The 26,167-nt window shown below is 40.4% G+C and overlaps 1 protein-coding gene across 1 annotated transcript; it reads left to right on the top strand.

Moving 5' to 3' along the window:
* Positions 1–480: 480 nt before the first annotated feature.
* LOC120805406 (anthrax toxin receptor 1-like) lies at positions 481–23,114 on the top strand. The gene is made up of 18 exons (XM_040155622.1): positions 481–1,008; positions 4,007–4,078; positions 4,185–4,256; positions 4,843–4,924; positions 5,099–5,132; positions 5,991–6,070; positions 6,767–6,835; positions 7,467–7,547; positions 8,451–8,511; positions 8,922–9,020; positions 12,073–12,142; positions 12,256–12,334; positions 12,663–12,758; positions 14,355–14,396; positions 15,394–15,489; positions 15,798–15,965; positions 16,822–16,902; positions 21,262–23,114. The coding sequence occupies exons 1-18, from the start codon at positions 851–853 to the stop codon at positions 21,694–21,696; spliced, it is 1,875 nt and encodes a 624-aa protein (XP_040011556.1). The 5' UTR covers positions 481–850; the 3' UTR covers positions 21,697–23,114.
* The last annotated feature ends 3,053 nt before the right edge of the window (positions 23,115–26,167 follow it).

The raw sequence follows: 26,167 nt of genomic DNA on the forward strand, positions 1-26,167 counted from the left end.
TCAGCCAACTGGAACTTCCCAGTGATGAATCACAGAGATGATATAAATGACACGGGCCCAAAAATTAAAGCAACTAAAAACGACATAGTTTATCTGGTTTCTGTTTCCAATATTCGGTTCCCCATTTCTGTACGTAGGGAAGATCAATACAAGCATCCCCCAATACAATGCAATCCAGCACAACACCACAACAAGCTAACAGTCTCAATATTAAAATTAGGGATGAGCCAATATATCTTTGACACAGTTTCTCTAAAAAACTGCAGTAGTAGATCATGCAGTTTGCTAGTATTCAGGGTCACAATGTTCATATTTCTCATGGTCTCTAAAAGCAGCCACCAGCCTCTCATCGCCACTAGGTGGCAGGACAAGCCAGCAGCTTCTGGTTTTTCCACTTTATTGTCTTCATCACCTCTTCCTATCTAGGGAGAGAGAGAGAGAGAGAGAGAGACAGAAAGAGAGACAGAGACTTGAAAGAGTTAGGCAGAGACTCTCAGAGCTAGACATCCAGGGTCTAGGTATCTCTCTGCTGCATGGCCTTATCATTAACAAAAAGCAGCAAGAGTGGGACGTTGTGGAGCTCTTCTCATCTTCGTCCATGCTGTGTTGGACCCAGTGAGGAGAGTGTCCCAACAATTACACTCATGCTTTCTGTCTCCCCTCCACTTCCAACTTTGAGTTGCATTCACTGCTTTCCATTGGATTATTGCTTTTATTCAATGCTGTGGAGGATTGAAGGAAGAATCTGCAAGGAGGATTAACTTCTCTTACCAACTTTTTTTTTTTTTTTTTAAGTAAAGGTGGTTTTATTCATCATCTCATCTGTATAAGATTTTCTTCAGCGGGAATAATGCCTTCATGCTGGAGTAGAAACGCCTGGTTTCCAGTGGTGTTTGGTGCTGCGCTGGTTGTTCTTACTGCTGGTAATGCTGGACCGAACCAGGACAGAAGGCAGGCTGGGTCGTCCTCATGCTTTGGTGGCTTTGATCTCTACTTTGTTTTGGACAAGTGAGTTATTTGACACACATTACCTGACACTGACAGAGGGGATGGATGAATAGGATGGTTTTTGTTGACAAGTGAAAGCCATTAGAAGCAATTGTTATTTTTGAATTTGTAAGTTTGTTTTCATGGATTGTATTTATCTCTAATGACTGAGCCTGACTTGAATATTCTGCACACTTGTCTCTGCTGTTGGCTGTAAAAAGTTATCATACTTTATGCATTGCCATGAAAGCATATTAATGCATAAAGTAAAGATGCATCATTTTACGTTGGTCTTGTGCTTCTCCCAGTGAAAAGCATAGTCTGCCAAAATGTTTTCATGATGTCATCACCATTTCTGTTACCATTACGCCCCCTGGTGTCATATCATACAGGAAAATGGATGGATGGACTGATGACGCAATACCCTGATAAGCCTCAATCTGCATGTCAGCATGGTATATGTCCACAGATGGTTAATGATTATTCGGTGTGCTAGGTGTTCCCATATTCATCAATCTGCTGCAGGCTGCACAGATCACAAGCACTGTTGTTGACTGCTGTTTGGTGTTCATCCTCTTTAAATAACATGTACCACGTGGGCGGTTTTTATCCAGAATTTCTGGCCAGTGAGTGCCTACATTTTCTGCATCATTATGTTTCCTCATCCTCTTGGAGTTTTAGGGATAGTCTGTGAATCTCAAGTAGGACACAGGATGTTTGGCCTGCCCACAAAGTCATTTGGATGCATAGGTCTTGATTTAGAGAAAGTTTCCATGTTTATCTAACCTGGTTTTGGTGATCTTTCTGTTTGCTTTCAACCATGCAACATGGGCACCTGATCAAAGCTACCACTGCGAAGGTTTACTGAGTCAAATTAAAAACAAGTTTTGATGAGTCATGATATGGCCTTTAATTTCTTGTCATTTTTGCAGTTATTTGGAGCATTTGCGTGATGGATTTGTAAATAAAAATTTATTTTCCATGTCCCATGCTAAAAAAGCGAGCAATCTCATCAGCAAAGTCAGTCAAGCGAAAATAGTTCTCAAAAATGGCAAATGTCACGCATGAGCAGTGTTTACCTGAGTTTTCCTGACTAGGACTTGTGAGGAAAGCACTTTATACTGAATGTAAATATGCACACAGCTGCTCTGGCACTGACAACTAACTTACCCAGACTGTTGGCTTTGGACTGTAACAAAGCACTTACCTTATGACATCTTTTTTTGCAAACCTGGTTTAAAACAACTTGTTATTGCTTTTTAAAGAATTTTTTTTTTTTTTTTTTTTTTACCATGCACCAAAATGTTTTACAAATAGGTCAACAACAAATGTGTCATCCAACTCTTAATTTTCCTTATCTTGAAGATGGAGTTGGCGGATTGCAGTCTGCCATCTCCCTCTCTCTGTAGCTCCACTGTTTAGACAGTCTCTCCCTCCAGTGATGGTGATGGATTTTCCAGTTGTCTTACAGTACATGTCAGCGCCAACTTAAGGCACAGTGCTGTTCCTCTGAAGGGAAATTAGGCAATTGTGAGAACTAGAGAGTAATTGTTAGCGTGGGCCAGGTTTTAACAACACAGATTTATATTACATGCATGACCTGAGAGCATTTATTGTCGGGCATCAATTCTGTTCCTTTTACTGTCTATTCTCCAGGCTGCAACTTAGCTTGCCTTTTAGCAGTGATTTCCTCCACTGTCCTCTTGCAGTATTTTCTTGATTTCTCTTCTCCTCTCTCCTCTCTTCTCTCTTCTCCATGTCTGCACTGCACTGCTGTTTGTGCTGGGACTTGTGTCATGGTAACAGTGGAAAAACAGGTCTTTTGATAAATGTTTCAGGGGGTTGTGGGGTTATAAAAACACAGTTTAAATGAAAAACATTATGATAAGCATCAACACTGATACATACAAGCTCACAAACTGTTATTTACCAGATACAACTGTATATTGATATCTATAGATAATGAGATAATTAGATTAGATAATAGATAACTACTCAGAAGCTCCTCTACTCCTAAATCGTTAATCCATTTATCCTTACTTCCCAACAACAACAGAGCAGGATACAGAGAACTTTGGGGCCATTGCTATAAAGTCCAATAAAAACATCAAGGAAAAATGTGAATAGCAATACACTCAGTTTTCAGTTCGTTAGCAAAGAGGGAATAGAGTGCAAGATGATTAACATCCTCACTGACCTAGTTGTGATCACATAGCTGGTTGCATGAAAGCTTAATGAGGGTACATTCATCTGCCTCCAATAACACTGATATAACTGCACGTGCATTATAGAGATGTTAACAGTAATTTGAGGAGTACGACAGCATTGCTCCTCCTCAGAGTAAACCAGCTGTGCTGCTTAAAGTATTTTACTCATGCAGAACCATGCTGTAGGCTCTTTCTGTTCAACTGTTCCCTTTAGCAGCAGTCTATTCCATGGATGGATTACTGAATGTGCTAATGGGCACAGGCCCAGGGGCCCAAGGGGTCAGGGGCGATGACTGCAAAAAACAAAGATTTGCAAAACAGTTACAAATAAACATAAAACAACCACAAAGAACAAAGAGACATAAAACATCTACTGAGGGATTCAAAATGATCACAAAACAACCACAATGAGACACCAAGTGACTACAAAGACTACACAGTTAGTTAGTAAGCCACACTCTAATAACAAAACATAATTTTAAATGCGAACATACAGTAAAAATAAAATAAGATAAATTAAAAAAGAGAGAAGGGCTAGAAAGGGACACAAAATGACCACAGAGACACAAAATTATTACAAAGACGTGCATCATTTGTAGTCATTGTATATGTTGCTACTATGTAAGAGGGGTGGGGGGCCTTTTTAATGTCTGTGCCCAGGGGCCCATTATCTCAGAATCTGTCCATGCTCTATTGTTGATTTGACAGCAGTCAAAGAGCCGTACAGAGAAGAGGTCTTGTAGTCTAGATGCACAGCAGTGGTTGAAAAGGTATATTTGGCTTTTTAATTTGGCTTTTCTCTTCTCTCTCAGATCTGGGAGTGTGCAGAATCACTGGACCGAAATCTACCACTTTGTTGAACATCTAGCACATAAATTCATAAGGTAAAAAAATCCTAGATGCGACATCAAGCGTCTGTGGGAAAACATGTAACAAGAAATGATTAGTGATCTAACAGAGCACATTTTTGTTTTCTTCACCTTGCCCCAGTCCACAGTTGCGAATGTCCTTCATTGTGTTCTCCACCGAGGGAAGGATATTAATGAGCCTGACAGAAGACAGGTGGGTGCAGATCCCCTCAAAATTGCTTTTAATCCTTTACTTGTCTATCATCCATCTGAAAGGAATGAGTGTTATACCAGATTTGGACACAGGTCACACACATTCATGATCCCTCTGCATTTTTATGATCAAGAACAGATTCCAGACAGATACTTTCACTCGCTGTGATCTTTCTATAGTGTTGCTGGTCTGGACAACTACTTCATCATGTGGTTTTCGACACATTGTGGGCAGCTTATGTGTCTAATCTTTCCTCAGCAGAGTGTCTCAGCAGCCACAGAATCTTTTCACCATTTCACTACTTCCCTTGTGTCTTATTCTACAAAGGGCTAATTTCCTGTCTATCTGCGTGACAGTTTCTCAAGCGAATACGCACCAATACTGTTTCAATTTATTCATCTGTTACACATTGCTGGTATTTTCTGCAAATGCTACCCTCATGGAAACTGTTATTCTGCTGCCACGCCTTGCAGTGTCTAGTTCTAGTCAAAATTATGCTCACGAAGGAATCTGATAAAATACATATTTTCAATTAGATTAGATTATCAACAATGTGGAATACCTCGTATTCTGTATGTCTGCTCAGGGAACGTATTCGCAAAGGTCTGGAGGAGCTCCAGAGGGTTCTTCCAGGGGGCGACACCTTCATGCACGAGGGCATCCTGAGGGTGAGCAGCCTCTGCATGTCCAACTCCAAGCTGGCATCTGCTTTATTCCAGAACAAATACCACACGGACCAAAGCACTAAATGACTGTTGTGCTAGAGCGGGTTGGGTCTGTCATTCACTACATAATCTCGGAGAGATAATCCAGTCTTTCAATCCAGTTTTTTTTCTTCACAGGCCAGTGAGCAGATATATTATGGAAACACTGAAGGTAACATTTTAATGCTGCATGATTTATATTTGTCTTAAAGATGGACAGTTTTATCCCTTCCATCCGCCAAGAATTATTCAGATTAAACAACCTGACAAAGTAGAACACATTCTTTGTTTCAGTTGCTCACAGCTCACACAAATACACTCAGTGCCCACTTTATTAGATACAACTGCACCTTCTAATCCAATACAGCCACCCTGCCATAACCTCTATCTTTACAAGGCTCATAATGTTCAGTTTTAGGTGACCTTTTCAGAAACGTATAAAGCCAATTAAAAAGTTATTATTGAGGTCATAGTTAAAGGTGGTGTTGTAAAGGACTGCATTACACTGAAAATTGTTTCTAATTTTTTTTGACTTCCCTATTTACATACACGAGGGGACCAGAATATCAGACATAACATTACTGAATGTAATGCTTCCTAGTAAAATGCCATCACTAACTATGAGCTTAGTCCTAAAACATATAACTAATTAACACTTCTATGACAGTGATTACTGAACACTATATGCATAATAAAAGTCAACTTCACGGCAGTCGTATTAGATTGTATCTAATTGTACAGGTGCACCTAATAAAGTTTATACCAAATGTATGTAACCTTGAATGGGGGGGGGGGCATGTGTTGACTTTGTATCAACTTTGCTAACCTTTGTGACAGCTCAGAAAGGGTGATTGGGAGATCTGGTGCATTCTTCAGGGATTCATAATTGTGCGATGTAGATTACAACAAATTAGAATGTGAGCTCTCAGAAAAGTAATTCAGGTAACTTTAATAATGCTGCATGGTTATTTGCAAAGGATAAGAGAATAAGTTAAACGAACAGCGGCGACCAAATTCTTTCTGCCTGCAGGTTATCGCACTGCCAGTGTTATCATAGCTCTGACAGATGGAGAGCTGCATGAGGATCTTTTCTACTACGCTGAGAGAGAGGTGAGGGAGCTAAAGAGAGGGTAAATGGGTCACACAAATTAAAACCAGGTGAAACATGTGACTGTACATGTGATGGACCAGATCAAACACTGCCACCCTCTACATCACCACTTTGATCCTCTGCCTTTAGTCGGGAAAAATCGTCAGGGTCAAAGCGTCTGTCAAATTTTTACATCCAAGCCAGGTCTTCCTCCTCACATCTGCACTGGGACCAAATGATTTATTTGCTCCTCAGACTTTTCAGGCACTATAAGTGAAGCCGTGCAAAATCCCGGGACTTTAAGCAGCTTTGAATGCTCTTAGACACATGTTGATGGCAGGGATCAAGTGGGGCTTATAGTAGCCGTAGCTTGAAATGCTGCCTCTTGGCAGCTGTGGGAGGTCTTAGTTTGTTATTCAGTGTCAACAACAAAATCCACACAAATTATTTCTTAAAAATTTGAAGTATTTGGTTTGTGTGTTCTGCTTGGTATTTAGGCATCTGTTTGACATCTCTAGTCATATGATGTCCGGATAATATTATTTAACGGGAACATGCTGTTGCCCAACTTTCTGTAAAATCTTTGAAGAGGCCAGACAAGCAAAAGCCTGTTTTCACCATGTTTTGGATGATGTTGTGAAATGTAGATGTGTAATTGAAGCCAGGTGTTGAACTTCTTCCTGTTTTTGCTGTGAATCTGTGTGCATACCTGACAGGCCAACCGTTCCCGAAGTCTGGGTGCCTCGGTTTACTGTGTGGGAGTGAAAGACTTCAATGAGACACAGGTTTGTTTTTGCCTGCACAATAATGTCTTATGAAATCTGGGCTTAGGGGAGTGGCATGGATAGTAAGATTGTAAATTTGAAGCTTTGTAAATCAAAACTGTATTTTGAAAACACTGAAACCAATGTTTTTAGTAGTTATAAAGTGCTTTAGATTACATAAATCTGCAATACACCCCAATTTGTACTATTTATACAACGATCAGACACACAAATTAGCCTTCAGGCTGCCAACTCTGTTCCTAGACAGCTGAAGTAAATGTACTCCAGTGAGTTAGATGTTTCAACAAGGACATGAAATGTATTTCAAATGTCTATGAACAATTTATCCAGTATTATCCAAGTAATTGTGAGGTTAATCATTGCAGAGTGAGACAAGAAGCCTATTTTCCTCCTTTGTGTGGTGTGAAAATTGTTTTAGTTTGTCCTCTAAAACAAGGACATTGGATAATTTTGTTAAATGTGTTTATATGAACTGCTCTAGTTTAATCAAGAATCCTGCAAGCTTAACTAAATCAGTGTCCCTCCAGACAATTTGAGAGAAGCTTGGGCAAGCAGACAATGACTGAAAAGAAATCTTGGGTGAAAAGGCTTAACTGTGAATTGTGAATGTAATAACTTGTTTCCTCTGTAGCTGGCAAAGATTGCTGATAGTAAGGATCATGTCTTCCCTGTGAATGATGGATTTGAAGCTTTGCAAGGGGTCATTGATTCGGTAAGCATTTCAGTTCTGCCCACAAACATGTTCAAATAGCACCAATTATAATCAGGACTGAAACACAGCTGAAAGCTCCTTAGGAAATCATCTTGCTTTAATGGTCTTTATGCAGTCCCTCCCATCACTTCCTCTTCACTCTGTCAACTAACTGATAAAATAGCAGACAAGAAACAAGACAAAATAGGTCTAAAGCTTGATTAGTTGGTCCATCCGCGGAGCCTGGCCAGGGACAGAATACCAGGAAAACTTGCTGTGACTGTGACTTTCCTGCTTTTGATCAATTCGACTGACGTCTGGTCAAATATGATCAAAATGTGTGCTGTGTCTCTTATCTCTTAAGACCCACCTCAGTGGTGTTGACTTAACTTTTGTGTCTGTTAGCTTGAGAAATGAAAAACAGTCTGGCGTGTATGGGCTGTTTTCACTGAGATACGAGGTTTGTTGAGAAGAGTTTAAGGTCAGGCAGTTGACTGGCAGATTAACAACAAGCTGAGAGCTGTTGCTTCTTATTTGTGTGCTCGGGACAGTGGGTCATTAATCAGTCTCCTTTGTCTTGAGGGTTTGTTCCTGGGGAGCATTGAGTACAGATGCATCGACAGAACACAGCTGAGAATAAATAGACAGCCAAGAGACCCCAATGGCAAAAGGTTTATGAATAGTGACATAAAAGTCTTGGCTGTGGCTAAAACCAGTCATTCAGTTTAGAGGAGAATAGATTACCACTATCCAAAAGAGACAGACACTTTACTGAATAACAGTAATACTAAAATACATAACATAACATAATATAAAAGTCTCCTTGTGTGTTTAAGGACTCTACAAAATCTGAGATATACAGACCGGCTGCTGAAAAGTGTTGCACTGATGAGCTCTGTGATTACCTTCTCCCAATCTCCTCAGATCCTGAAGAAGTCATGTATTGAGATCCTGGCAGCAGAGCCCTCCAGTATCTGTGCAGGAGGTAATTAAAGGGAGATTTTCTTTCCTTTCATCCTCCTTCGGATGCTCAAAAATGAAATCTTCAGTAGCTCTTCATAGGAAGCACAGACAGGCTGTCTTGTCAGGGCCTATGTGACACGTACATTACTAAACACAGTATCTTAACTGGTCCAAAATCATTGCACCCAGACCATATGTCAATATCAGCTACAGCACTTTGACACAAATCATATCCTTGCTTTCCAGTGCTACTCAGTTTTCATACATTTCTTTATAGAAGACACCATTTTCCTCATTGTAAATATTAGGGTGTCCATATTAGGGTAATGATGAGTTTCGGTATTCCTTTGGACCAAAAGAAAAAAAACAATGTAAGTTTAAAGTGACTTCAGTTGTTGAAGTGACATTTCTGCCTCTCTTCTCCTCACCCAGAGTCCTTCCAGGTGGTGGTGAGAGGAAATGGATTCCTCCATGCCCGAAATGTCGATAAAGTCCTGTGCAGCTTTCGAATCAACGACACCCTCACTAAAAGTGAGTGAAATATGACTGAATATCATTGAAGTGTTCAAACAACACAGTCCCTGATTTATCGCATAAGTGTTTTTACTGAGAACACTCAAAGCTGATAACTCAGTTCATTTACAATAAAACAGCTGGAATAAACAGCTCAGTGAGCTGGCCATTGTAAAATTGATCGGAATTACACTTGAATCCTCTTTGATCAAACAAGAAGTCATGCTGGTGTTACTGCTATCTTGGCTTTTTGTTTTAAACAACACAGTGTGCAGTTTTACAACCTGGAAAAGGGCCAGAAATGGTACAACACACAAGGCAGAGGGAAGGAAAAGGCCTCTAGGATACAAACAGTTTCCCCACGTTACCTACTAGGGGCTCACTGCAATAGCTACTAAAACAACTTCCTACCATATATGCCAAAGTAGCTGCAGGAGGTGTTGGTTTAATTACAAAGATATTCACCAGTGTCGAGGCACTAACAAACTGTCTGCTCTCCTGATGTAGAAGTGATGAACAGATGTATTTCTTTGTTAACCTCATGTTAGTGCATCCTAATGTCTCAGTGAAGCAAATTTGGAATGAACTGCTTGACCATCATTACCTTCGTTTATCTATAAACTGTCAACTGTCTTTGCAGTTCTTTCTCTCCAAGTGGTCTGTTTTGATGTTGCATTATGTGTAACCACATTTTCTACATTTTTTTAAACCTTATTCATGCATACAGTATACTGTAAATATACAGTATGTATATATGCATGATACCACTCATGTAGCACTTATTAGTTACCCAGACTGTTTTCCTCATACTAAGGATGGGTACTTTGGTGATGCCATCAACATTCAACACAGGCATCTTGCTCTTTAAATTGAATACTTGTAACAAAGTAAAAATATCAATCAAACATTAACAATCCCTCTGAATCATTGACACAACGCACAACTTTCTGCAGACAAACAGTGGCCATGGAAACAGTTTGAGCCAAAATTATCTCCTCATATCAGTCCCATTGTACTTGTATACTCCTCCTCCAGATTCATTCACTTCTCTAGATTGTTTACAAACAAGCTTGTTAACTTCACATCAGATGTAAACTGTAAATGAAAATAATTAAGCCACGGTTAGCTCACTCATAGATAAATATGCAATAGTCTATAAGAAAAAAACATTTCTCTGATAATACATCTTTACTTGCCCTTGTTGACTCCCCCACTCCGGCCCTCAGCATACATTGCAAATATGGTGAAACGGTAAAAAGGAAAGCAGCTATATGTAACTAACATGTGTTGAGCAGATGAATCAATGTTTGAGTTTGTGTTGCCAGGAAAAAGTAGCAGCAAATACAGTCAGGCACGCTGGGATTTGGCAGGACCTGTCCTGAGCTGTCCATTGTTTTGGTGACGGATGCTACAGTGGATAACACTGAACTATGTGAATAATGAGCAACAAAATTTAAAGGAATAGACATTCTGCTAAATATTTTTTTTTTTGCTTTCTTTCCAAAAGTTAGATGAGATCCATACAACTCTCCTGTCTGTATGACAAATCTGAAGTTCCAGCTAGCAGCCAGTAGGCTAAACCTAGCACAAAGGACTGGAAAAAGGGGGAGACAGTTAGCTTGGCTTTGTCAGAAAGTAACAAAATCCTCCTATTAGCTCCTTTAAGGCTTACTAATTAACATGTTGTATCGCGTTTGTTTAATCCATACAAAAAACAAGGTAACAAGGAAGTCACTGCTTCTGGCCAAGAAAACGGACGACTCACAACAACCTGCAAAACCAAAATCCGCCTTCTTGTGTGGTTTAGGAAACAAGATTAGTATTTTACCGTACAGAAATGAGTTATCGATCTACTCATCTAACGCTTGACAAGAAAGCAAAAGGGCGTATTTCCCAAATCATTGAGCAATTGTTTCAAATATGATATTAGCTAAGTCTGATAACGTGAAATAGTTAATGTGAATGCCTTAAGAAGTCAAACATACAACTGTTTTCCCAGAATCTACAGTATATTGAGCTTGCTGACAATCGGTCTCAGTGAATAGTCTTTCAATGATTGAAAACCATCTTAAGCAATAATTCCAAATAGTTTACTGGTTAAAGCCGAACTCTGGGCACTTGTCTGCACCTCACAGTAAAACTTGATCTCCCCTCCATGAACTACACTTGGGGAATAAACAGTCCAATGAAACATTGTGACATGGACTAAGGAAATTTGCCAGCATCTTTATCTGTATCCTCAGGGGATTTAAGCAGTGGAAATCTGCAGACTGCAGAGAATCAGGTCCCATCAGCTCTTTACTAGACTTTTCTGCAGTTTGTCTTTTTTGTCTTGCTTTAATAGAGTGAGGCCATTTTGAGTGTCAGATGGGTGCAGAGATGAACTCTGAGTGAGACCATATCTGGCCCAGTTTGTATTGGCACTGAACTGTTTTTAGCAGCGTTGACCCCCCCCCCCCCGAATGGTGTTTTTAGGGAGGAGCAGTTGTGACCTGTGTGACTGCTTGTGTTGATTTCCTCAGTTCTGGGGTATGCTCTCCCATTGCCAGGACAAACAGCGAGGCTTGGGCGATGCTTGTTGGAACCGCTTTCCTAAAAGCCAGCTGGACAGGGAGAGGACCTAGATTTTGCCTGAAAAACAAAAGCTGTGGTGAAATAGTTTGTAGTGGTGTTTCTGAGGGGGATACAGATGTCCTTCGACAGCAGACAACAAAGCCCTTTTTTTCAAAGAAACTCTTCTCAGACATCTTTTTTTTATGATAGGTTTTTGAAGAATGTGACATCAACTTCTTTGAAAATGCGCACGGATTCCCTTCTCTTATTGCCCAACACTTATGAATTAAAATGAAGTCATGTGTCATCAGCCTATCAATAAAGTAATCTTGCTGTAATCAGTCTAAACAATGACATAATCTGAAAGGTCATCCGGGTCAAGAGTTGTGGGTAAAACTCCTGCCTCTGGAGCTTTGTATGTCAGTCACTACTACTGACTGTAACCACAATACAAGATTGGAATGTTTGGCTGATGCTTGCACGGTTTTTTATGATCCCTTTCCCTCCTCTGCTCCAGTGGTGAAGCCTTTGATTGTGGAAGATACATATCTTCTCTGCCCTGCACCAGTGCTTCAAGATGAGGGCATGTAAGTCCTATAATTTATTAAAATGAATGCTAGGTTTCATATGACACCATCTTCTCTGTTTTTCTAAGACACTACATGAATGACAGCGGAGGCATTTTTCTTTTCTTTTCCAGGGCAGCAAACCTTTATGTCAGTATGAACGAAGGTCTCAGTTTCATCTCCAGTTCAGTCACTATTACCACTGTGGGTTGTGTGAGTACGATATAATGTACCAGCATTTCACTTTGAAACCAGATTCTTTTGAGGTCATTGCACATTGCAATAGAAAAAAAAGACTAGCACTAACAATAGATGACAACTATTAAAACCAATCCAAACAGTGCAATACAAACTTAATAAGATGTCTAAATGATGGCTGCAAATTAATTAAAGATTTCAGCATTAGCAGTCAATGCCTCTAAGACAGTGACTGCTGAGCCTCTTTCCTGCACAAAACATTAAGTCTAGAGAAGTGGTTAACATGGATTTGGTGCTCAACATATTTAGACTGTCTATGTTGACTCGTCTGTCTCTGTCACAGTCTGATGGGACAATCCTGGCCATAGCTCTGCTCATCCTGATGCTGCTCCTGGTCTTGGCTCTTCTCTGGTGGTTCTGGCCTCTCTGCTGCACTGTGGTGAGTTTTCTAAAACAGTAATGCAATAATAACATGCACACACGCTGCTTTACAGATAGCTACTGGTGTACTCTTCTTCAAACTTTTTTTAGAAGGTTGCAAACACTTTTGGAGGGCAGCATTGTTGCTTGTGGAGAACACAAGAGCGAGAAATGTCTCTTCCAGGTCTGTCTTGTCTGGCTAACGCACCCTAAGGCATCTTATTAACCTAAACAAGACTCCAGTGTTGAGAAGGTTAGAATCTGTGAGTCAATAAGGGCGTATGGCTCCTTTGAATCCCTGCAGCTGAATTTAGTCCACAACCGGAGGAGGTCAAGGCCGCTGGGTGAACGTGTGTTTAAGTAATTATGCTGCTGTTGAAATAATCTGCGTTTCCTAAGGTCACAGCAGGTGACCTCTGAGTCTCACCCCTCAATACTCCCGTTCTTCCCACTCCCACCATAATGGCTCGGAATAATTTAAATTTCCAGCTAGCAATGTGGCAAAGAAAACCCACATAGGCTGATTGGTTTTGGTTGATATCTTTGTTACTATGAGATTTTTAGAAACAAGATAACTCACCAGAAATAAAACATTTTATGAAAGGTGTTTTTATGACAGACATCTGCACTGGATACAGTAAAAAGAGGAAATGTCTGTGCCATGATTTAGACTGTGACATACTGTCAGCATCACAATATTTCAACAAACTCTCTTGTTAGCAGCTGGTCTCTGTCAAAATCTGTATTCCTCCTTTCATATGAAAAGCAGGGTGTCTATTTAAAATCCACTCCAATGTTTCCAGAGCTGTAAACAGGAGAGCTGAAATGTGCCAGAGAGAAATGTCAGCTTTTACAACATGGCTGTCCTTCCCTTTACTTTTCCTGCTCTTGTCCATTTAGTTGCAAATTCAAGTCTGTGCAGCAACTGTGTTTAGGAAAGCAATTCTAGGTTACCATGGGGAATCGCTTTGTGTTCCAGGATTTGGAAAAGCATGGAGGAAAATCACAAATAAGAATCAGGATTACTTAATTTGCCAAGTGCATTTAATGTAGAGGAAACTTTCTTTATTACACTGGTGAAAAAAAACTGACACTGACAGCTCATCTGGTGACACATATATACGAGCAAAAGGGTACAAGGGGATGGTAAAAGACATAGACTAAACTGTACATGCTTGAAAATACATTCTGTCTGTGTGCGACATATTCTGAAAATGGACTTAAATGTATGAAGAGGAAATCAAATCAAATAAACAGGAAGAAAAAATTTTATGAATAACATTGCTACATAAGAAAATAGGAGCAGTATTTATGATCTTCTTACTGCTTCCTCCTCCTAATCAACAACCTCAGGCCAAAAAAATCTGGATAGCAGATATCTAGGTCAGTGCATTGCTCTGGTAAGCAGTAAAAAAAACAATTCTTCAGCCATGTGTTGTTGTGTAACCATCTTGTTGCACACTGAGAGCACATTGCTCTGACATGCGCATCATATAAAAAAAAAAAACACAACACTGATAAATGTGTTTATGACTTCTCTCATTTTTTCATGGATAACAACATCTTCCTTCTTTCTCCTCTAAAGCCTGTCTTTGTGTCCCCCTCCCCACCACAGATCATTCATGAACCCCCACCGCCAGTTGTGGAGGAGAGTTCGGTAGGAGCTACACCGTCTCCACTTGATCTTTTTCTGATGACTCTGAAAAAAAAGTGCATACAGACAGCTGCCAATGTTTAGATTGTGTTATTGCTGAGTTTACTCTGACAATTTAAAAATCAGTGATTTTATTTATTTTTTTGACCATGAAGGTCCATTCCCTCACTCCCTGGCATAAAACTATGATTTCACTGGTTTAGTGATTCATCAATACTGATATGAGTTAACGCCCTCTTAGAATAACAGTGAAATCCTCTACTCTGTCTTAAAGAGGACTGTTTTACGAACAAGATTTGAATTCATGTTTTTCAAATCACTTCCTCTTGAGCTGTTTGGACCTTCATGGAATATAATTTAAAATTTAACTGACTAATTACATTATTTCACATAAATCGATCAACAAATTCTTGTTATTGATTTTGACTGCCCAAACACACAATGCATAACAGCAACCTAGCAAGCAACCGCATGACATGTCAGGCTGCATATATTTTCGCCAATTACACTGAAAATTAGGTTTAACTAGTAAATTTATTTATTTTTTAAAAACAGACTCCAACCATGGCCTGGCAACCATGGACTCAAAGACAACTTTCAGACTTCATTATAGGTTCCTCTGTATGACATGCTGGTATTTTATGAGTCAGACAGTGTGTATTAAAGAGCTGAAACATCACAAGTTTGGCCGGTGGGCTTTGTAATTTCCCCTGACCTGACAACCAGCTCAGAGGGGACAGAAATGAGGGCGGGGGGCAGACAGAGAGGTATTTAGTTTAAACGAACTGCGTGGTGAACAGTGGAGGGCATTTATACAGGATAGTTAGGTGTTCATTTGGTATGTATACATTTATGTGAAAAAAGTGAAAATAATCCCCTTAGTTTCACAAATAAAGGTTAATTTACCCACTTACTGCCCCTTAGTTGTGGCTAGAATGTCAGATGGCTCATTAATAAATATATCACAATAAAACCTACTTTACCTACTTCACTCCCATAGGATGATGAGGACTTTGAAGCCCCTAAGAAGAAATGGCCAACTGTAGATGCCTCCTACTATGGAGGAAGAGGAGTTGGGGGAATCAAAAGGATGGAGGTGAGATCTAATAAATCTCAAGTAATCTAAACTATCTGTTGTGTTAATTAATAAGGAGGAGCCTTGAAAGTAACCTGCTAAGATGTAACAGGTTTAACATTGGGGTTGCTCCAAAAGGCCTTTATTAATAAGGACCACAATGCTTCCAGAAAGTTCAAATACCTCTCCAGCTCTCGCTTTAACTGCACTTACGCTGAAGCATCGCATCTATGTCTGTCTTTTTTCCACATTTGCCAACGATGTAAAATATTAAAGGTGGTGTGTGGCACCGTCATAAATCTCGGACTCTCCGTACTCTGTATTATCAGGTACGCTGGGGTGAGAAAGGCTCCACAGAAGAAGGAGCTAAGCTGGAAAAGGCCAAAAATGCCAAAGTGAAGATGCCTGAGCAGGAATATTTGCCACCCCCCACGCGGGTTCTCAACAATGGAATGCACAAACCCCCAGGGCCACGCAAGTGGTACTCACCCATCAAGGTACCAGAGCGAGCAGCCAGGGCGAAACTGTCTGGTGTCAGGTCTGCAGATGCTGGTTCATGTCTCATTGTTGACAACGACTAAAAATGATAAACATATAGGAATTATGAGTTCCATATGTTCAACATTAAAAAAAAAAAGAAATGGTAGAGGAGTTGTGAGACATTTGTTCAAGAAGTCTGTGAATATAGCTCAGCTTACACTTAATTTATAAAAGCATTCATGATAGCTTCAATAGCTCTACTGGGACAAATGTTTGTTTTTTCAGCTGTCACACATTACTCTATGTTAATCTGTTTGAGGATATGCAAGTAATTGCATTAATAAAATGTCGTACTGAAAGTAGCATCAGATGTGTTAATGTAATAATGCTTAAGTGACTACTGGTACACAGTCCCTTCCTCTAGGGCCAGCTTGGGGTTAAGGGAGTCATTCCGAAGCCTTCCCAGTCAGCGGGGGATTGCTAATAGAAAGCAGACTCCTGTTGGATTGACCTCCAGGGAACAGGGCTGCATAGCCAGCAGTTTTGCGAGGAAACACAGCTGCATTTTCTGCCCTTATCCTCAAAGTATTTGCTGTGTTTAAAACTATTAACAGTCAGTTCACAATGAACAGAAACAATATCATTTTGACACTTTGAGGTTTCCATAGAAATGGGATAATACTGGAGCTGGAGTAAGATGCACAGTGTGGAATGGTGTTTTTAAGTGCCTAGTAGAGAAACAAAGGGTTGGTAACAGAAACATGATCAAGTTTTTTTCTCAATAGAAAAGAGCATATTGTCATTTCCTTGAGAATGAAGGTAATTTAAGGTCACTGCAAAAGTAATGTTTTGATTTCTTCTCTGTTTCCATAGAGCAAACTGGATGCACTGTGGGTACTTTTGAGGAAAGGCTACGACCGTGTGTCTGTAATGAGACCTCACCCAGGCGACAAGGTAAGAAGAAGAATACAAAAGCTTCACAGGTGGGCATTACAACATGCATCATTAATCAGCCCATATTTTATCAACTGACGTAAGGCCTTGGCTGAAAACCAGATTCTTTTGTATCTGAAAATTTTGAGAAAATGGAACAGCCGTGAGCAATGAAGTGTGCAAAGAGAGACTCATGGGAAGTCTTGCGGGGAGTTGGGATTTAGACTGCAGTGTGTGGCTACAGTGCAATGCAATCTAAAGACGTCTGGTCAAGTCATTATAAAAAGGCAAAAGTAATTCCTCACAGACCAGCTGTAGTTGGGGGGGGGGGCACTGTTGGCAGCTAAGTTTAAGCTGTGAATGTACAAACAATCCCAGACATATATGTCGGCTGTTAAAAAAAAGACCTTTATATATAGTCTGGAGAAGAGCTGTTCCTATCATTTTCACAAAGCTGTATAGGGTGGCCCACAGCTGTGTTGACACTTAAGTCTTAGAAGAATATATAGCTGAATTGGGAAGATGAAACAATGCTCATGTAATCATGATTTAGGGATACCACCATCTCATGTGCTGTTGTTTCAATCCAAGTGTAACACGAGTAGAGAAGGATAACAGAGGCCCAGTTTGCATAGGTAAAACGCAATTTCTCTGAAACTTGTGAAGATACCAACTACCCTATGTCAGACTGCTGATGTGGAAATGTGTATTAAGTTATGCAGTCAATGCAATAAGATACTGTCATCTGGTGTAATGGTGCAGCCATTAAACTGTGAATATTTCACTCAGTGCTAGAATCATGTTGCTGCAAGTGATATGTGATACTGCAAAAAGTTGATAGAATGAATCTGGTCATGGAACATTTTAGGGTTTTAAAGTTCAAATGTACAAACACTTCAAACACAATATCAACAGAGCCTTCACACATCTGATGATGTTCTGATTGTATCAGTTTGTCCGGTAAACAAATGCGTTAAGTGATTTCCTAGCAATTCCAGAGTAATGTAACTTCAATTAAACATTCTCAGACGAGCCGATACACTTATCAACATTAAAAATGTAAAACAGTCTGAGCTGAAGATGGATAGTGTCAGAGCTGGAAAAGCTCTCACACTTATGTGTTCTTTGCTCTTTATTAATATCTATCATCCACAAATGCTTTTCGATGGTGTAAAAGCCTTCACCTTCTGTTGATAAAATATCAACAGCACCAGGGCAGATTGTGAGCTTTATCTGCAGCCTGCAGATTGAAGAACGCTGCGCCAAAGTGCACAACCGTTATGCTCTCTCTCGCTCAGAAAGGTAATATAATATGTGGTTTATTTAAGTTGTATTGTGCTAATTATGATTATTACGGAGCCCCTGAGGTCCCAAAAGATTATTATATTTTTTATCTTGTGCGCACAATTTAAGAAAATATAATCTTTCAGGACCTCCATAGATTTTACTACGGAGGTGTATATTGATATTGATATTGATATTGATATTAGTAGCCTATCTCCACAAACATAAAGATAAGATCACATTGCGCATCACACATCATATGAGGCACCTTCTCATTAGCATAAAGAAAAAAATACATAACCCTACTCCCTTTTTGGCTGCATGTAAAGTTTTGCAAAACAGTATAAAAATTATTGTTTGTAATCACATTTAGAGGCTGACAAAATGAGTCCCCATCCGCAGTCTTAAACACCTGAGGCCTATGAAGATGTTTCCAGAAAGCCCATCAAAGCTTGCCAACAACAACAAAACAAATTTTTCCACAGAAACAACCAGGCCCTGTGCCAAAATAATGAGACCTTATATCAACACACAGACTCTCCAATGGACCATTGCAGAGAAAACAAAGCACTCCGAAGCCACTGTGAGATCCTCAAGATAAAGTTCAATGACTGTAAAAATAATGCTCACCTTTTCTAGAGTGAGCAAAGTTTGAAACCTGGGAGCAAGCAGGACAAGGACAGAATAAATATCATGCTCCAAGGCAAGGATGCCTCGCAAAAAGAAATTGTGGAGCCTAATTTTCAATGTGCAGAAGTGACTAAAGATGATGACGAGCAGAGACAGACACAAGGTTTCCCAAAACACACAATGGATCTGGGAGGTAATGGAGTTAGGGAGTTCACAGGAGGACAAAGATGTAAAAGAAAAGGACTTGAATGTCTGTGACATGGTCATTAGGTGCAAAATGGAGAAGGAGGAGGCCAAGGGGAAGAGGCAAACAAGACTTTTTCAAGACTCGTACATTTGAGAGATGAAGGAAAGCCCCCAGCAGGACAAATATAACTTGAAAACGAAAGGAACCTGACTAGCTATGACTTAAGCTTTGGCATATTTTCTTTGGCCAGTTTCTTGCCTGCAGGTAACATGGAGTGCAGCTTGATACTGAGGAAATGCACCCTCAGTCTAGCAATATGGTAGAGCATGGGAAGCTACACCTGGGGCCTACTGCGTTGACCCAGTTCTTAAGGTGGAATAGCTGACCTTACTACACTAACAGTCAAACAATGTCACCAGCTCTCGAATCATATTCAGAGGGTTATGTTTGTTGCTTTTTTTCCCCAGTACAATAAGTATAGCTAATGCACCACTCTGTAATTAGAAGTACACAAGTGAGCCCTCCTCACTATAAAGTTCTTCATCAGTGCACTGGAAAAAAAGCTTGGGACTGTTATCACTGAATGACTTGCAGTAAACAAGCTCGTTCTGGTTGTAATTAGGAGCCTCTTGTCAAAGCCTTGTTTTATAACTTTCCCTAAATGAATGCAGTGGTGGGAGGGAAGAGGCCAGTTGATCCTACCGCCCACCTGAGAGAAACTCAAGTCAGGTTCCTGAAACGTCTCATATATTTCTGAGCCTCTAAAGATTGGTGTGTTTTTAGTAATTAGTAGAGGAATCAACCACCGGGCACAACAGCAGGTTAAAAACTCAACATCAGACATCTTAAAAAAACTTTGCTATCCCACATATTTTATTCGGTACTGACTGACTTTGAGTGTAACTGTAACTAAGTTGCTGTGCAGGAAACATTAAGAGCCATGGCATTCAGTGTTCCTCAGTTACTAAAGGAATAAAAATGTAGGTTGGATTTCTTTTTCCATCCTTGCTGAATGTTTAACAGGCATCATTTTGCCTGGCTTTGTTTCAGAGGTCATTTTGCCCCAGAGGTAATGAGAGCAGAGCTGTCATTCCTTATCAGCCCACTGCAACTCCCTGATCCCCTTGGTGCAGCTGCTCCAGGGTGTAGCTTGTCTATGGAATTTGATAGTCTCTCTTGCATGGCCTCACTTTGGTTTGGATAGGGGAAAGTGATGGCAGGTTGATTTGTTCTGCTGAGTAGAGCATATACACCTAATTGCCTATAACTAAAGCTGTGATTGAGAAATTGCAGCATATGTAGATTTAGGTTGGTTGACAGCAGTCATATAGCTGGGTGCTGACAATAGGCAAGGCTTCAATAAGTGAGAGTCACATTATGGCCTGCCATAGTCATCTAGTCATTATTTGTAACAGAAAACAGCAAGGGACAGGTTTATATCTTAGACTAATTCATCTGAAAAAAAGTCAGCTGTCTGAATTTTGATAGATAAACATGGTTCTCTGTCACTGCTAATATATGGAGCCACAAAACTGACCAAATGTAGTAAAAGTTTATCATACAAGTCAAAAATATAACCTAATGCACAAATAAACAATACTGTTGGTTAAATGGAGTGTAAAAAAGAAATGTGAAGCTTTATACTTTCTTTAATTTCCTGTTGGCAAAAAGAAACAAAAAGCTTCTTATCCCTTCTATTTTCTATCAACGGACAAAATAAATTAAAACTATTCTGTTCTTAAATTTTGCATTTATAAATTCACACATTTCGTGCTCATTTGTTGGTGTCCAATACTGCAGCTAGCTAACTTTGTTAGCGTTAGTGTGTCAGATAGAATGCCTTAGCTACATTTACAAGAGCTACAGTGGTATGCCGTGAAACATAATTTACGTTATGTGCAACTGGGTATCTTGAGTTTATAAAGAAAGTTAGTTCCAGTTACAGGTAGGGAGCTTGCTGAAAAAGCTGTTGCTGAGTGTGTTTAGCTACTGGGCCACTGATGTTACATTCACAAACACACACACTTGGACATACAAACCCTGGACCAGGCACTTCTTTGGACATGCCGATCTCATTATATATGCATCACAAAAATTGGAAATCGTGGTGAGGAAAATGAGATAGTTGCCTGATGAAAATAGACCTTTTAGATGGACAGCCAACCTAGGAGAGATCATCTTAAGTGAAACAGAAAATACATTTTAGTTGTTGTTCATCCAGTTTGTTGTTTATTATCACTGTATGTCCCTCTAAAATCTGGTCTTTTTTTAAATTTCAGGGCAGATGCATGAACTTCACCCGCATAAAGTCTCCCCTTCCCCACTACCCCGACTACCACCACCACCACCACCACCCATCTCCCATCTACAACCCTCATAGCAAGAGTCCACCTCCGCCACAGGGCACCCTCCCACCGACCCCCAGCAGCCCTCCATTGTCCCCGTCTTTCTCCTCTTCCAGCCTTCCACCGCTGCCTCCAACACCTCCTCCCACCTCGGTCACTACCTCTCCTCCCATCACTCCACCCCCGTACACGCCACCTCCCAACCGGGCTCTTCCTCCGACCACACTGCATATACCCGCCCCGCCAGCGCTCCCACCCACCCCTCCACTCTCTGCCTCCCCAACTGGCTCCCTGCCTCCTCCTCCACAAGGACCTCCTCCCGTCCGAGCCCCTCCACCAGCACGCCCACCACCTCGCCCTGGCCTGTAAAGCTCTGGCAGGAGACGGGAGACATTCCCACTAGTTTGAAAAAAGGCAACACGGAGTCCCACCAGCGATCAGCACATGACCATCTTTGATTGTACGTGTAAGCGAGGACATGTGAGCGTCTCGTGCCACGCTCAGCGGGCTGTGTCCTTTCTGCCTTGTGAAGAGGAGCAGTGAGGACTTGTTCTCAGCTATTTGTCTACAGTGACTTTTGTACACATCTAGCCCAACAGTGCAATTGCTCTGATGCTTGAATTACACAGACCTTCCCCATAAATGAGGTCATGCAGGCCGGCTCAAAAACATTTGCCTCCATGGTCCTCTGAGATGCTTCAGGCCCTGCTGTCCCCTCCATGTGCACACAAGATCGTATGAACCCGAACCAGCTTGTACTAACGCCTCTGTACGTAGGCCCTCAACAAGGAGCACAGTCATGTTTAAAATGATCATGACACTAAAATATGTGCCTATGTAACCCATGCCTATGTGCCTTATCTTTCCTGGTAGGAGATAAAAGATGATTTAGAGGAATCTGAAAATCCCTGTTTTTGTATGCCTGAATGGTGAGCAATTGCATGCAATAGTGTTTGAGTCAGTATTTTTGTTTCTTTTGAAAACATTTCTACCTTGTTTTATACAACATAAACACTTTTTATTTGTACTATTTTTGTTGAATAGACCACATTTTGTGAGTTTTAATTTTTGAGGTTCGAAAACAATCGTTGGTGATAAACACACGCACAGTACGCAGTATGTTGAAACAGCAATACAACATATCCGAACTTCCATGCAGTATTAAACCAGCCTAATGAGACTCATACCTGGCCTCTTTTTTGTGCACATCAGAGTAAACAATAAATTGGGATTTAGTCACTAAACTAGCCCTATTGCTATAACGAAGATGACTGCAATCACTGCCATAGTTGCATGTGCTCTGTCTATCAAGATGTGGACAAAAATACGTCAGAATCAGGGAATAGCTTTGCACATCGTCTTGCTCATCCGACTACGGCCTCTTTCAAAAGCTGGGCTTTATGTAAATAATTCTTTTGACATAACCATGAGTGTTCAGATATCTGTGTGTGTGTGTGTGTCAGGAAGAAAGAGAGAGAGAGAGTACTGTACTATATGTATTTGTGACAGCCAATCCCACGATAGTGGCAACTGACTTACCTGACTCAGGTTAGTCAGTTGTCACAATAAAAGCGTGCTGTTTCATGGGTAATATATAGTTCAGTGTAGATTAAACGAGAGGTTAATATGAAGCTGTTCTTTAAAGGTGATCAGAGGAGTCTCAGCAGAGTGCAAAGCAGATAGCAACGCCATCATTAACAAATCAGATAGATCAGATAATCAGATAGTACGTAACTTTCCATCGATACAGAATGTAGACACCTATGTCTGTTTCACTGACAATGAAAGTAAACAATTTAAGTATATAAAACCAGTCTCTGTTTTTTTTTCTTCAAATACAATTACTGACTTGTAAACCATTGAGAGTTACCTCCTGACAAGTTGAAAACAGCCACTGAGCAGTAATTTGTTCTCTCAGCTTTCATCAGAAACCTGTATTGATTTTATGGGTTAACTCTCATATTTCCTTCAGTCACCTTTTATGCACAGAACTCCTCCTTTTCCTAACTCTACAAAATGTCTCCCAAATGCTATAAAGATATTCTTTAACTCTCAAATTGAATGTACAACTTTTCTATACTATCCTCCTTGATTTAAGAGTAAGTTAGACAACCGATATTACCACTGGGATCACTGGGTTCACACAGTGGAGAGTGGCCTTTACAAAAAGCACAGAGCACCTCACTTACTCCCTGTGATGGGGAAAAAAAGAGAAAAGAATATGCGGAGCATGGCTAACTAATTCCAGATGTTCATATGTTGCATTATGTCACATGCACGAATGGAGTGAGCTATCTTGGAAAATATTAGACACCATCTGATCCCAGGAAATATGGACAAGCTGCAGGGAAGGCCTGCTGGTGCAAATTGTTCACGACATAATTTTGGGACAGCGGACAGGGCAGAGAGGAATTACGAGCCATAGCTTCTGAGTGTCCCAAAGATTTCAAGTTCTCTTCTGTCATTTGAAGTTGACAAGATGCAGAGACATTTTATATTTGGGCTGTTTTCAGTGAATCTTCCCTGTCAGACAAACTCAGTGCAAGATGTCTTGAGTCTGTTGCCAGCTTTTGCTTCCACTTTGTCAGAGATAATTTGTGACTGAGACTTTGTCAGCGCTATAAGTGAGGCAGCTTTATCATTAACCATCATTCACTGGTGTCTGGCCCACATAGATTACATTATTCAAAATCAGCTCATATGTTTCGTTTCACTTGCAGATTGTGCACTGTCCTCATTGAGCATTCAAATAGAAATCATTGTTCTTATTAATCGCTTAAAAATTATTCACCAGCTGCTGTTGAGACCTTTTACTAATTGAACAAACCTTAAAAAAACACAGGGTTTCACTCTTCAAAAGTACATTTATTAACGAGAAATAGATAAAAAAGGGTACAAAGAGGCATTGTTGCAGTTAAAGCTTTCAGCTTTACTTTAAAATATATTAAACACCAAATGCTGTTAACATCATATGAACAACTTTAATTCCCTACAGGCCTACAAGCAAATGTAGTAGGATGTCGCAATATTTACTTTGGTCAATTCTGTTTTTTCGTACATTGTTCAAAGACGAATGTCTGTTTCATTAGCTGTCTCCACCGTTGTTAAGCTACCTCAGTTATCAGTGTAAGGGCCCCGATGTCAAGTATATTCAGCAGAAAGTTTCCAAATATCAGTTCGATGTTTAAATTCAGTACATGAGATGATGTTATGATAATGAGATATACATAGTCCAAAAGAAGACCCATCCAGGAAAATATAATCATTTCACCAGCTCCACAAACTGGAAATACGAAATCTGAAGTGTTGTGTCTCCAGCCATGGGGAAATTTGCCTTATTAAAAACTTTATGGAATAGATCAAAGAAAAGATTTTAAAATTTAGTTTAATTTAGTTTAGAAAAACCCTCCAGCATTGCAGGATTACTGAATGGACCTACCAGCTACACGCCCTGAGGCCAAAGGATTCAGGGGGCCCCTGGACTAGAGCCTTTGTTTGACATGACAAAATTTTTTGTTGGAAAGTCAGTCAACCGAAGACAAAGACTCAAAAGGACCCCAACGGGACACAAAACGACCACAAAGGGACTCAAAAATCTGACAAAGAGATGCAAAACGACTAAACGCAGACATGTCATCTGTTGTTGTTCTGAGTCTCTTCCTGTTTGGTCGTCTTGCTCCTGCATAGGCGGGGTGGGGGGGCTTTTACATGTCTGTACCCTTGGGTCTGTTGTGTCTTATGTATTATCCGTCCGTGCCTTCCAGGAACACCATATATCGTAGTAAAAATATTGATTCATTTATCATTTACTGTCTGTCAGAAATTCTGAAGAATCTACCCAAAGACGTCAAGTTCATAACAATATGGGACTCACAAAACACACATTTAACATCCACCAAATATCCTACACCTAAAGTATTTAAAAGGTTCTGTTGTATATCACTCACTGACTCTACTGTCTTAAATATCGGCGGATCTCCTGTTAACCAATTTTATTTAATCTTAACAAAATTAAATGTACCATAGGCTACGGTTTGTTTAATGTACTTGGCTCGATTCCATTTAAGGTGCTCCAGTTCAGGCTCCTGGTTTTGTCTCTGGTGGCGCAGTGACATAAATACAGTGGAGCCATTGTTAACATTATTATTGGTTGCACCTCTGCTTTTCCTATTACAAGTAAGCCTGTATGACAAGAAATACCACAACCTAGAGTTAAATCCAGTCACTTCAAAACAATTCATGATTTAGTTGCCAAAACTATATTCACATCATGCAGCAGCATCAGTTTAGGTCACAGCACCTGTTAATGGTTATTTAATCACGCTCAAGACACCTTGATTAAAGCTGCTGTGGTGCTTTGGTTTGGGTGAAGGACCTGGCTGCTGCTGCTGCTGCACAGAGGATGTTACCTGAAAAGCTTCACATGATGGTCTTTTTAGATGAAAAACTACACACCATGCTCCCCATGGTTGGAGAATGGAGACTGTTTTTGTTGAGAGCCATGGCTGTCTTCTGTAATTACTCTGTAGCTGCATGTGAAGCCATTGTTGTGGTTAGTCAGTGCAATGAAATCTTTCTGAGACTTGCGCTTGCTTTCACCAGCAGCTTAAGTTTTTACCTGTCAACCATGCTGAGGTTGAACGCGCTCCTCAAGCTGATGCTGGCGGGTGTGCTCTTCTCACAAGACGAGTTGAACCAGCGTGGACACTTCAGCTGCTCCACCTGGCCGTCATCACGGGCCTTCAGAAACAGCCGCTCTCCTCTGTGCTGTGGAGGTGGGAGATCTGTGAAGTGGAATAAGTCCATCCGGGCATTGGTGCACGCAGTGCCTGCAATCTGC

This window comes from Xiphias gladius, chromosome 19 (genome assembly GCF_016859285.1).
Source record: "Xiphias gladius isolate SHS-SW01 ecotype Sanya breed wild chromosome 19, ASM1685928v1, whole genome shotgun sequence".
Taxonomy (NCBI): Eukaryota; Metazoa; Chordata; class Actinopteri; order Istiophoriformes; family Xiphiidae; genus Xiphias; species Xiphias gladius.